Here is a 12,623-nt window from a genome sequence, read left to right as displayed (position 1 = left end):
TACAGAGACATAGTCAATATTCATAACTCCAGATACAAAAACGATACATGCCTACCACTACAATAATCACATTCAGCAAATTGTAACTTTTCCAATGACACCTCACATGACATATTTTATATAAAATGCATCATAATTATGTCATAATCGTATCATAATCATACCACTAGGATGAATACAGGGTGCAGTGTCACACCATCATCTGCTGCTTCATTCCATTTGTTTGTGCTGTAAAATCCACAGCAAAGATCTGAAACCCACTTATGAACTCTGTCCCTAGCCAATTAAACAGGCACCTGTGAGTCAAACACAGCTTGTGGCACTGGCAGAACCAATCTGGGACCCAGATAATCTACACAGCTCATATTTGATATGGGACACATTCTGAGTTGGTTTAGAGAAAGGGGCAGAAAATAACATGAGAATCAGTCTTGAAAAATACAGGTTAATGAATCAGAAGGACAAACAAACCAGAGGATAAATATTCTGTAAGTGGAAAATAGTGAAAGCAGGAATACCAAAACATAGTGGTTAGAGAACAAGAAGCCCCTCTTTCTAATGGTGCTCCCTAGTTTTTGGCAATTTGGTTGGCTGTCCAGGTTAACCTCTTAAGGCCAGTGCTTTATTTTTGTGAGTGAGACAGGACCAATTTATTGATCAATTAAAGAGGTCTGAAATGCAGATTGCTTTTTTATAATTTATGGACCTTTATGAGACCGTAATTATCCCAGTGGAAATAGGTAGCAATTATGTCAGAAACATTCTCAGGGCTCTTAGCCACTGCGTCTTTCAAGTGTATTTAGAATCAAAGTGTCTGAAATGACACCATGTCAGTTTCTTACTCATTCTCTCCAAATAATTCCATAACGAGTTGGTGTCATTTACAAATCAAGAGATGATTTTTCTAATCCAGAATTTTAAATATGCAACTGAGCTCTTCTCACTCCTTACATTGCCATCAATAAAGAGTCTGTGCTTAGAATTTAGATGACAATTTTAATGATTATACATGAGACAGAACAAATCCCAGCTTGCATACCCAAAGCTATACTGGCCCTTAAATAGTAATATGAGTATTATTATTGATTTGTATTACAATAGCACCTGAAGGCCACTACTGAGACCCTATTGTGCAAAGTGTTGCACAAAAATATGAGTCCCAGCCCCTGCCCTGCAGAGCTTATATTTCTAAACAGCCAAGACCAACAAGGCAGGGTGGAGGAAACAGAGACACAGAGAGAGAAGTGACTGGCCCAAAATCATATAACAGAGGTGGGCATAGATTTCGTGATTCCTACTTCAGTGCTCATTAGACCACACTGCAGTAAAAGCTTGTTTGTGTTGGTAAATAAGCAGACACAACTCAAAGATACAAAGGGAACAGATACGTTCAGTAAAGATGTGCCATTTTACAGTGATTTTTCAAACTATAACAGTGTATGAATTAAAGTTGTTGAGATCCTGCAGAACACCTGAGCAGATTCTGCAGTAAGTATCCAATTCCAACTCTCTGTCAAACCATGAACACTGTTCTCAAGTGAATCCAGGTTTTCAGGTACTTTATAATTCTTTCTAAACAGTGCAGAACTCTTAGCAACCTGGGCCTTTGTACTTGTCATTCATGGGGTTTTAGACACCAATCACATCTGACTCAGAACAGAAAAGGATAGACATATGGAGAACAATCAAAGAGTTTGTGCTTACCCAACATACACAAAGGCTTCCTGGCAAATTTGAGCCTCCCCCTCCATCCTTTATAGCGACAGCAACACCCAGCAGCCCAGATTCTTAAGGCAAACTCTGCTCCAAAGATGAAAATGGCAAATGTTTCCTGTATCAAAAACACAAATTATATTCTTAGACACATAACAAGGCTTGCAAGAATTCTGGACATGCATTGCTTGCTGGATCAAACAGTGTGTGCACGTGTCTATGATTTTATATATATATATAGCCAGATTTTCAAAAAAGCTCAGCACACGGCATCTCCCATTATTCTCAGTGATGAAAGAGGGGGAATTCTCCATTGTTTTCAAAGGGAGTAACTGGGTGCTGAGCACTTCTGATAATGTGTCCACTTCATTTAGGTCCCTAGATGGGAGCTGAGCCCTTTTGAAAATCTGACCCTGAATGTCCCTATAGTATATGTACAAATAATCTGTGCTTTTTGAAATGTATACAGATAGACCCGAGCTGGGAAATTGGAATCTGGAATGAGATTCATATTTACCAGTGTTTGGGTGAATTGGGAGCAGAGTTTTGGTTTAGACCCATCTCTGAGATGAATAGTCAAATATGAGCTCCTCCTAATCTCTTAGAGTTGTTGCAGATCATGCCCGTAAGTCACTGGTAAACTAATTTTTAAATCAAATCTCTTTACTGGTCATAATGAAGCATGTAAAATTTTGCCATTACTGTCTGAAATAACTGGCATTGAGTCTCTGGACATAGTGTCGTTGCATTATTTGTGTCATAACAAAGGGCTGAATCCTCAGATGCTCCAGCCCATAAGGCGGCTTTACACCACCTCTGCAGCTGAACTTGGGGGCTGCTCTAACTTGCACCAATGGCTAATAGTCACCCAAGGGTGGGCAGGATGGCCAGAGCACATCACACTCCACCTCACCCAATTAGCCCATTTCTGTGCTCTACACTGTGGGGAGCTAGGAGGGGTGGTAAAACTTCTCCAGCCCTCTTTCTAAATCGTAAAGGAGCAAAAATGATCATCTCTTATAACATTCACGTTTAATTCAGGTCAGAATTCACATGTATGTCACTGGGATGAACAGAGAGGCAGATGGGGAATTCCCAGTATACTGCTGCTACTGTGGTTTGCTGGGAGACAGTTTTATGCAAGGCTGGGCTAACACAGCAGCTCTCTGATTACCCTGTGGTGGCTGGACTTTGACTATAGGTACTTCTTGTTAAAGGGACACCATCAACTCGAAGTCTAATCAGTCTTACAAAATTATTTCAATGTAGTTTCATTTACTGCACTTGTGCTAAAGCTACTGGCAAATTTTTGTGCATCATATTTGTTTTCTCCCTTTCTGCCGTGTGAGGGTGTGTGTACACTGCAATCAAAAGCCCGCAGCTGGCCCAGGCTCATGGGGCTTGGGCTAAGAGGCCGTTTAAGTGCGGTGGAGATGTTCGGGTTCGGGCAGCAGTCTGGTCTCTAGGACCCTGCAAGGTGGGAGGTTCCCAGAGCTCAGATTGCAGCTGTATCCCAAATGTCTACACCACAATTAAACAGCCTCTTAGCCCAAGTCCTGCAAGCACAAGTCAGCTAGCAGGACCCAGCTGTGGGTGTCTAATTACAGCAAAGACACACCATGAAAGACCCAAACAAACAACAGGGGAAACTGACTAACTGACTGATTACAGCATATGCTCAGGGCTCTCGTGTGCATAAAACAAGCTGAAAAAAAACCAGAGAAAAGGATTTATTTTCTCCAAATCTTTGAAGGCTAGTCATCTTAACCATTGCTTGCAGTGTTACCAGGTACAATCTCTTCAGACAGATGTGTGATTTTGAAGTTGATGGCATCCCTTTAATGAGAGCTTGAAATCAGCAGAACATTGCAGAATGAAGTAAAAATCGTGCAGAGACAATAAGGTTTATGTCTGCATTGCAGCTGGACCGAGTCTCCCAGCCCGGGTAGAGTTTCACACTAGCAGTGTGGGTGTTGTGGCACTGGTGGACACTTGTTCTAGCCACCCGAGTTCAAACCCAGAGGGTGGGGTGGGCTTGAGAACCTGAGCTGTCACACTGCTGTTTCTAGTGTACAACTCAAGCCCCACTAGTGCAAGTCTATCCACCCAGGCTGGGAAGCTAACGTTTAGACATACCCGTAGGGTTAGATTTTCAAAAGTGCTTAGCTTAGGCCTAACTCTGCTTCCACTAAAGTCAATGGGAGTTTTACCAATTACCTCAGTGGGAGCAGAATTAGGCCAACATTGATTGGGTGTTATTGAAAATCCCATCCTAAAATTATAGGATCTAAAAAGTTTTCCCCATCCATTATTTCCTCCTAGTCCCGGGTTGTTATAATCTATCAAGTGATGACAATACCTCAGGCATTCAGCGGCACACAAAAACACAGTCACTGCTTGAAGACCATCAGCTTTTTGCACACAGGCTACTAAATCACATAGTGTGATGGGGTATACCAACCCCTCTTCCCCCCCCCTCCCCATTGAGCCCTCAAGGGTTAATGAGCTGCTGTGGGCCCACTCAGCCTTGCCCAGCCACACCTGCACTTGCTGTCAGGTAATGAAGGGGCACTTAAAAGGGGAGGAGGAGAGCTCATGTGCTGGTTGGTTGGGAGGAGAACAGACCTCCTATTCTTTGCTCCTTGAGGAAAAGGAACAGCCCAGGGCCCCTGCAAAGGCCACAGCCTACCAGAGCCTGCTGTGGGAAGTAGGCCTTGCTCAGGACTACTGAGTTTGTTTTGGGATTACTTTTCTTTGCCTGATTATAAATGGACTATTGGCCCAGACTGGGCAGCGTGAGAGAGACCTAAGTGACCTACCATGCCTATTCCAGAACCCCAGCCTAGGAGGGATGTGGGGAAGTGCCTCAGTAAATACTATGGACTTCTTGCAGTGTACATGAGCCTGCCCTGTAGTGAGTCTGGGACCCTGAAGAGTGTATGGTCACCAGTGGTAATGAGTTTTCATCACTGCTGAATTTAATCCAAGAACGTTAACAGCATGACATTGCAGTCCCAGTCTACTTACCAACAGCAGCAGCCAGTCTCCTGAAACAGTTTCATATTCCTTGAAAGTTGTTAGGACAGCTAAGATCAAACACCCCAGAACTATCAGAAATCTGGATTAACATAAAAGGAGAAATTGGGCATCGTTACCACTGTATCCACTTAAAAAGAGCTGGTTTAAAAAAAACCCACAGAGGCCTTAAAGGGATCCCCATCCATGATCAGAGGGAGATGGAATGTCACTGGAATCAAGGGTTCTGAACCTGGGGGAGGCACAGGCAGTGTTAGGATCAAGACTACCCTGCCCTTCCCATATTGTTAAGTGGGAAGAGGACCCTGGCTCAACCCCAGAGTTTGAGGGTCCTGGCACGGAAAAGTGGTTCACAATATGGGAAAGGTAAAGAGAGTCATTCTATCACTGACTCTGTGGAAGGAGGAGAGCATCTCATTGAGATGTTCCATTTGTGGGTATTACCTCCTGCATAAAGGATTTGCCTTATGTAGAGTGTTCAGGTATTACCACCATGATGGACACTTTAGAAATGCATAGAATAATCATTACTAATAAAATGGCATTGCAGTAACAATAAAGCAAACCCACTTGGCATGTATTGAAAGCCAAGAAACATTAAATTAACATTTCTGTGCAATTAACATTTTGGCACCAATAATATCATCTAGTGCTTTTTATCAGCAGATCTCAAAGAACTTTACAAAGGAGGTCAAAAACCCATGAAGGCATTAATAATTCACAAACCCTTGTTTGCACTGAAAATTTTAGTGCTCTCCTTTTTTTGTAATGCAGATATAATGGGGTGTGTAACCCACTTAGGCTTTGAAAGGGTTGATATAGGCCTCAGAGGTCAGCTATGCTAACTGGCTGCACCTGGAGGGTGGCTGAGGCTTAATTAATGATGAAGGCAAGCTGCAGAAGAATCTAGGTGGTTAATATAAAAAAATAGAGCAAGTAGAGAGCAGAAAGGGACTGGATCTTCACAGAAAGAAAGATTGGGGAAGCATGGAACCTCCATTTCTATGCAGAGAAAATTCAGCCAGTTCAAAACTTTACATTCTTAGGACTTGTGTTTGATAAACTAATTTGGAAGGGTCAAATAGTTAATATCCAGTGTAAATGTAAAAAGAGGATGAATCTGCTTAAAAGTATTGCTGGGAACAAGAGATAAGAACTCACTGATGATGCTGAATAGGGCACTAATAAAACCAGTTATAGATTATGGAGGCAAGCCTTTGAAATCTTCATCTTTGAAATTAACAGTTAAAGAATTAGAGCTGATCCACGCCCAAGCACAGGTTAATCCCATGTGGTAAAATGTTACAGCACCATTGTGTGTGAAGCAAGGAGCTACTATATGTTTAAGGATGAAATTGTTACATTTAACCTTTTGGGCTAAGATTAATGGAAACAGTGAAGATAAGAATACTAAACAAATATATGAAGATGGTTGGGAAGTAAATAGATCAGATGTAACTGGATGTCACCTACTCCCACATGCTAACAGGGTCAAAAGATGGGAGGGAGTGGAAAGTGAGTGAAAAGGAAGGACCGAGAGAGATTGAAATCGTCAGTCATGAGCAGTCAAACTATACCTGGACAGTTGTCTCTTCAGTTGTGAATTTGGAATTATATGATAAGATAAAGGAAAAAGCAGAGCCATCAGATATGATTGTGATGCTGGCAGACCAGGTGCTGGCTCATGCCAAGGTCCCTAGGCCTCACTGAACACTTGCAATCGCATAGCTGGAAACCAGTGTGGCTCACCTGTATGTTAGCATTATCAAAAGAGATGCTAGCGTTATAACCATATGTTTAGAATTTATGGAATGCTTGTAGGATGCTGCATGTATTAACCCTACCTATAATATTTGCATCCCATGTTATAAGGTAATGTTATACAAATATTTAAGACTATAAATTCCCCACAGTCAGGGGAGAAGCATTACCCAGTGTGAAATACTAGTTTACCCCAAGAAGTGTTAGCTCCTGCCCACCAGGAAAGACTATTGAATCCAAATGGGCCACTGTGGAGTAGAGACTTTGTCGACTGCTCTCCCCCCCTCCCCCGCCCCACCACGAATACGTTACGTCCAGGAGCATCTGTCCCATCAGCTTGGACTCAAGGGAAAGGGGGGAATAAAAATCCTAAGCAAAAGAAATGGAGGCCTCTTTATGCTGTCTGACCTCTGAGGGGCAAGGATTCCTAGGCATAAGCAAGAGATCCCCAAGCTGCTTAGCATGGATTAGTCCCAAAGGACATAAAAGCTTGCTTATTATAGAAACTTCAATTACCTTTTGAATTTAAGATTGTACCTCACTTGTATGTGTATGCTTACCTGCTTAATCTTGTAAATAATTCTCATTTCTTATCTTTAGTTAATTACAGGATTGGCTACAGGTGTTGGCCTTGGTTTGCCATCTGAGTACAAGTCACCTGGGGTACGTGACTGGTCCTGTGGGACTGGGAGCAATCTGAATATTATTGTGATTTTTTTTGGCGTAAGTGACCATCTATCACATACTCCAGCTTGCCTGAGTGGCAAGAAAGACTGGAATGCCCAAGGGGACCATCTGTGACTCCATGGTAAGACTGTTAGCATGCTTTAGGAGTTCACACTTGTGACAGGGCTGGTGAAATCTAATTATAGAGTTTAGAAGCAGTTTGGGATTTTTGCCCTGCTTTTTAACAGTCTGCCCTGTGGCTGGCACACATGATTGCGAACCACTCCAGACAGCATAACAATGACAAATAAAATTTATGAGTTTATATATGGCAAATGGGATCAGCATTGTCCATTCTGTATTGACAGACCTAAAGATGACGACACTAGTAGTGTGGGAATGGCCTTTTGTATCCCTGAATTTGGAATTAAGAGATCCATGAGACTATCCAATTTGGTGGCCATTATGACGGCCGAATACACGGGCATACTGTTGGCACTGACCTGGCTAAGGAACGTATGCCAAGCTACAACTGCTATCCTGTCTGACTCTTTGAGTATAACAGCAATCAGTAAGGGAACCTCAGAGAGCAGGAATGACAAAATATTGTTCTTAACTATGAAGAGAGTGCAAAGAGAAAAAAGGACGACGGTTCTATGAGATATGTCCTAGACTTAAGGATAATGTTATACTTCCCAGTTATGACAGAACAAGCACCATAACTATATTTACAGTGCTAACAGGCCACTGTGGCCTAAATGGTAATTTATATCTACTAAATGTGCACAAAAACGGGTTGTGCGAAACATGCAAAGTTAAAGAAACAGTTGACCATCTGCTGTGGCAACGCAGGGAGAATTATGCAAAAAGAAAGATTCTCTTTATGAAGAACTGAGATGTGTCAAGGTGAAAGTATATAGTCTGAAAGGATTGGTGAGAGAACAGGGAAAGTGGGGTAGCATTAAAAAAGCATTACAGTGTATTTTTAAATGATGCAGGACAGGGTGAGCGGACATAAGCTTTTGATTATGTAAAAACTGTGGTAGGTGACAGTCATAGCCTCACATGCTGAGGCTGCTGAGCCATAAAATGACAGGAAAAGAAAAGAAGAAAGAAAGGGACTATAGGGAGGAGAGGAAAGAACTTTGCAGTCCCTCTTTGTGACTAGAGAGGTTGTGGGGAGAAAACTCAGGGGGAGAATAAGCCCTAGGATCCTACCCTGAGTAGAGGAGGCTGGCGGAGAGGAGGGGAGGAATAGAGCAGTCACTAGGATGGAGAAGGCTCTGATGGTGTGCCCTGAAAGAAGGGCAGGATTTGGATGTCCAGGGAGAGAGCCCTGGGAAGTGTTCAGTTAAGGAACAAAGCAGGGGAAACCACAGCAGAGGGGGATGAAAAGTCAAGCCTGAGAAGGTTGGAAATTGGTACTTTGAGATTCTACTGGGGGCTTCCTGGGGAGAAAGGCGTGAGACCTGGCGTGAGACAAGGGAGAATTTAGAGGTTGTGGGGAGAAGGGCTGAGAAAATCTGGGTAGGAAGAGGTCCAGGGATGCAGCAGTAAGGAATTTTGTGGCGCAGACCTTGGCTGCTGGCTATAGGGACCCTGGACTGGAACCTGGTGTATGGGGAAGGCCTGGGTTCACCTACCAGCCAACAGAGAAAGTGGTGTGAAGCCCTCACCCTGAGATAAGGGGATAAGGACATTGGAAGCCCTGAGCCAAGGGAATGGAAGAACCATAGGGCCCTGAGTTGGGGCCGGAGACCTAATATAAGCACACTGGACTTTTATTTGTTGATGTCAGAAACCATGATGGGGATGGTCATGGCTAGTGGTTGGAGCTGTGGCAGCTGGGCCTAGTGGTTGGTGCCAGGGGTCAGAGCCAGAATCGAGTCAATGGAGTGAGAGCAGAACTAGGAACAGGGCTGGAGCGAGAGCAAGGCTTGGGGAGTCTGTTACCACTGTCAGGCAGGCAAGAATTCCAAGCCCTAGAGCAGCGGTTCTCAACCTATTTATCATTGTGGGCCGCATATGTGGCTCACAAAATGTTACCTGGGCCACAGGTTGAGAACCACAGGGCCCCCCACCTAACCTCCCCCACAACCCCCCATGCTCAATGCCCTCCACCCAGAGACCCCTCCACAGAGTGAGGGCAGGAGTGGAGAGCTGAGTGTGGAGCGGAAGGCAGGGACCCCAACCCTGGACCCTGCTGTAAGGGGACCCCTGATCCCTGCTGGCTGGCCAGACCCTGCTGAGGGGGGATCGGGGGACAGTCAGGACCCCGGACCCTGCAGGGACCCCATACTGCGCCATGCTGGCCTGGGCGGCACCCAGCTGCCCAGACCCCGCTGCGGGTCCTGTGGCGTTTAGCATGTTGTACGCTAACTGGGCCGCGGGTTGAGAATTGCTGCCCTAGAGTTGCTATTCCTCCATTGAGGCTTATATACCTGCCCTGGAATTACCAGACTGGTTCCTGGCTTGCAGTTTGGCTGGAGCCCAGCACAGGAGAGACTCATCACCTTATAATTAGACCAAGGATCGGCAACCTTTGGCATGTGGCCCATCAGGGAAATCTGCTGGCGGGCCGGGACAGTTTGTTTACCTGCAGCAGCCACAGGTTCAGCCGATTGCAGCTCCCACTGGCCGCGGTTCGCTGTTCTAGGGCAATGGGGGCTGCGGGAAGCGGCGTGGGCTGAGGGATGTGCTGGCAGCCACTTCCCAAAGCCCTCATTGGCCTGGAACAGCGAACCGCAGCCAGTGGGAGCTGCGATCGGCCGAATCTGCGGACGCTACAGGTAAACAAACCGTCCCGGCCCATTAGCGGATTTCCCTGATGGGCCACGTGCCAAAGGTTGCCGATCCCTGAGTTAGACTCTGTTACCCCAGAAGGGGTGGACCTAAATTGTGACATAATCAGAAGCCCATGCAGAGGTGGACCACCAGAGAGGCCATTGGCAGGGGTTGTGAGATGGGGGGAGAGCTGCTATGCCTGGCCACAAGGAGGGGCTCCAGTGGAGAGACTCCTTTCACAGAAAGAAGAAAATTAAGAGGCCAGAGGCACAAACAACACCAAAGTTCTGCTCCCTGATGCACATGGCTCACATTAGGGCTTGTCTATACTGCCCTGCAGTTTGCATTATCGGGGTGTAAATCACAAAATGCACTAAAGTGTTGCGTTTTAACTTGTCTGTGAGGACGCTATGGGTGTGTATTAAAAGGTTCCTAGTTCACATTAATGTAGTCCTCTTCAAACAGGACAATCTCTGTAGGGCTCCGTTCAGAGACTTGGGGTCACATCCTCAGCTGACATCAATTAGTGCAGTTCTAATTAAGTAAATTGGTGCAGCTCTATTGACACCTGCTGAGGATCTGGCCCTAGATCACCTCACCTCTCCTTTAAGTTACTAAGATAATGAAAGGTTTAATGATACATATAGAAAATATTCAAGGGAAGTTACTTTTGCAGAAAGTTTTTACTTAAGGGCCCAGCCCTGCAAGAGCACTCAAGTCAACAGAAGCCGGCCTACTTAATAAATGGCATTGATGGGCAAAGCCCATCAAAGCAAGAAAAGCCGCACCCATACAGGTGAGGGAGGAGCTACAGAACCCAGCAATCAACAGATCATGGGGGTATAAGAAATGAAAAAAACAGGGAAGGGATACATGTCACAGGGTCAAAATGAGGGATCTAGAGGGGGGACACCAAGAAGAGAACTCTGGATAATGCCTGCTGTCCTGAGACAGTCCAAGATGTCAGTGGATGCTACTGAGAAGAGCTCTTCCCAGATGCATGAAAGGTCCCAGAAAACATCCTCTCTGAGTTTCCTCCTGGACAGATGGATGGCCATCTTGGCCAGTGTCAGGAGGAGGCCGAAGGGGAAATCTTACAACTTGGTGACGCCACAGATGGCGTGTGCCTAGAGGAAAAGATGTGAGGAGAAATGCAGCCTAAACAGAGGGTTGCAATTTGGAGTATGGCAGGTAGGCATACACCAGGGACTCCCTCTCTCTGCAAAAGGGTCATGTGTCTGTGGCGTTGATGAACCATGCCAACCACACACCGTGCTCACAGTTCTATGGAAGAGTTGCCAGCCAATGTCACCAGTGGGACGTGGAACCAGTGTGGAGTAGAGGTGCCAGCCCAACAGCCCAGGAAATAGAAGTGCACTCTAGCCTGCAGACAGGCACAGCACAGGAAGTGACATTGCTATTCATGTGCCTCATTCATGTGCCCCCACAGGGACCTGGACAAAGCTCTCCCCCGCCCCATGTGATATAGGAGAGCTGCATTGATGCCCATGTGATCCTCAGCCTTTCTTCTGAGAATGCCAACAAAGATGCCAGTGAGGTGGAGGCATGAAATATGAACACCAGCTCATTGGATGTGTCTCACTGAACCGCTGATATGTAATGACAATAGTTGGCTTTTGTACAGAGCCCCTAAAAACATTAACTCATGAATCCATACCATGCCCTATTAGAGCAGTCTGGGAGCCATATCCCTCTCCAATGGAAAACTCAACCAAAAGGGTGAAAAGATTTGCTGAAAGCCACATCTGAAGACACAGCTCTGCATTCATTCCTCCAGACCAGAGGTAGTCAATAGGTGGGCCGCAGGCCAAATCCAGACCACCAAACACTTTTGAACAGACAACAAAATCTTTTTATTTACTTATTATTATCATTAATATTATTGTTATTGCAATGTGAAAAATGTTTCTCTGGAGTCCCTTGACTATACCTTGACCAAGAAATTTGGACCTTGACAAAAAACAACTGACTACCCCTGTTCCAGACCATGCTGCCCCACCCATTGGTTTTTGATTATTACTGACCCTAGAAGTGGAAGGCTCGGTTTCCTTACCAGTCCTCTGGGTCATTCAGCAACAATAGGCTAGCACATGTCTAGGCCTGGAAGAATCCAATTATTATTATATTTAATTTTGATGGAAAAATAGATTTTTATTTTTATCTATTTTAATTAAAGTTTCTGCAGAGTGTCAGCAGTTTGGATGAACCTCCCCCACCACCACCACACAGGAGGACACCCCACTGCTGAATGGCTCCAGCTGGGGGCTCATCCTCCTCCTTCTTGCAGTCTTGGCCGGGAGTCTTTGCTCTACCCTGCCAGGAGTGCAGCGTCCCCACTGTACATTGCGCCTGCAGGGACTCTGAGCAGGTCCTGGCAGGGCAGGGCAGAGACCCCCTGCACTCCCAGCTAGTGAGTGAGAGAGAGCAGGTCCACGACAGCGGGGCTGCAGAAGGCCCCCTGCCCTGCTGCAGGGCCACTGACACCTGAACCCTGCAGGTTGTACTCCTGCTGTTATCGAATTTTTGTTGTTGTTGATTTCAGCGTACCCATTGACATAGACATTTTCCGACCTTTATAGAGTAAAATCTAATCTTGCAAACCCTACGTCTAACACTGTGCTTTTTGTCCCCCTCTAGTGGCT

General features: G+C 45.4%; 1 protein-coding gene across 1 annotated transcript in view; it reads right to left on the bottom strand.

Moving 5' to 3' along the window:
* Positions 1 to 12,623, bottom strand: part of KCNQ3 (potassium voltage-gated channel subfamily Q member 3) — a 258,655-nt gene that overhangs the window by 42,355 nt on the left and 203,677 nt on the right. Inside the window, exons 2-3 of the mRNA XM_077808831.1 lie at positions 4,741 to 4,831; positions 1,705 to 1,831 (exon numbers count right to left, since the gene is read on the bottom strand). Of these exons, the coding sequence (XP_077664957.1) occupies positions 1,705 to 1,831; positions 4,741 to 4,831 (218 nt within the window). The remainder of the gene's footprint in view (positions 1 to 1,704; positions 1,832 to 4,740; positions 4,832 to 12,623) is intronic.

This window comes from Eretmochelys imbricata, chromosome 2 (assembly GCF_965152235.1).
Source record: "Eretmochelys imbricata isolate rEreImb1 chromosome 2, rEreImb1.hap1, whole genome shotgun sequence".
Taxonomy (NCBI): domain Eukaryota; kingdom Metazoa; phylum Chordata; order Testudines; family Cheloniidae; genus Eretmochelys; species Eretmochelys imbricata.
The sequence above is the reverse complement of the archived record's forward strand: the minus strand, read 5'-3'. Positions and strand labels throughout refer to the sequence as shown.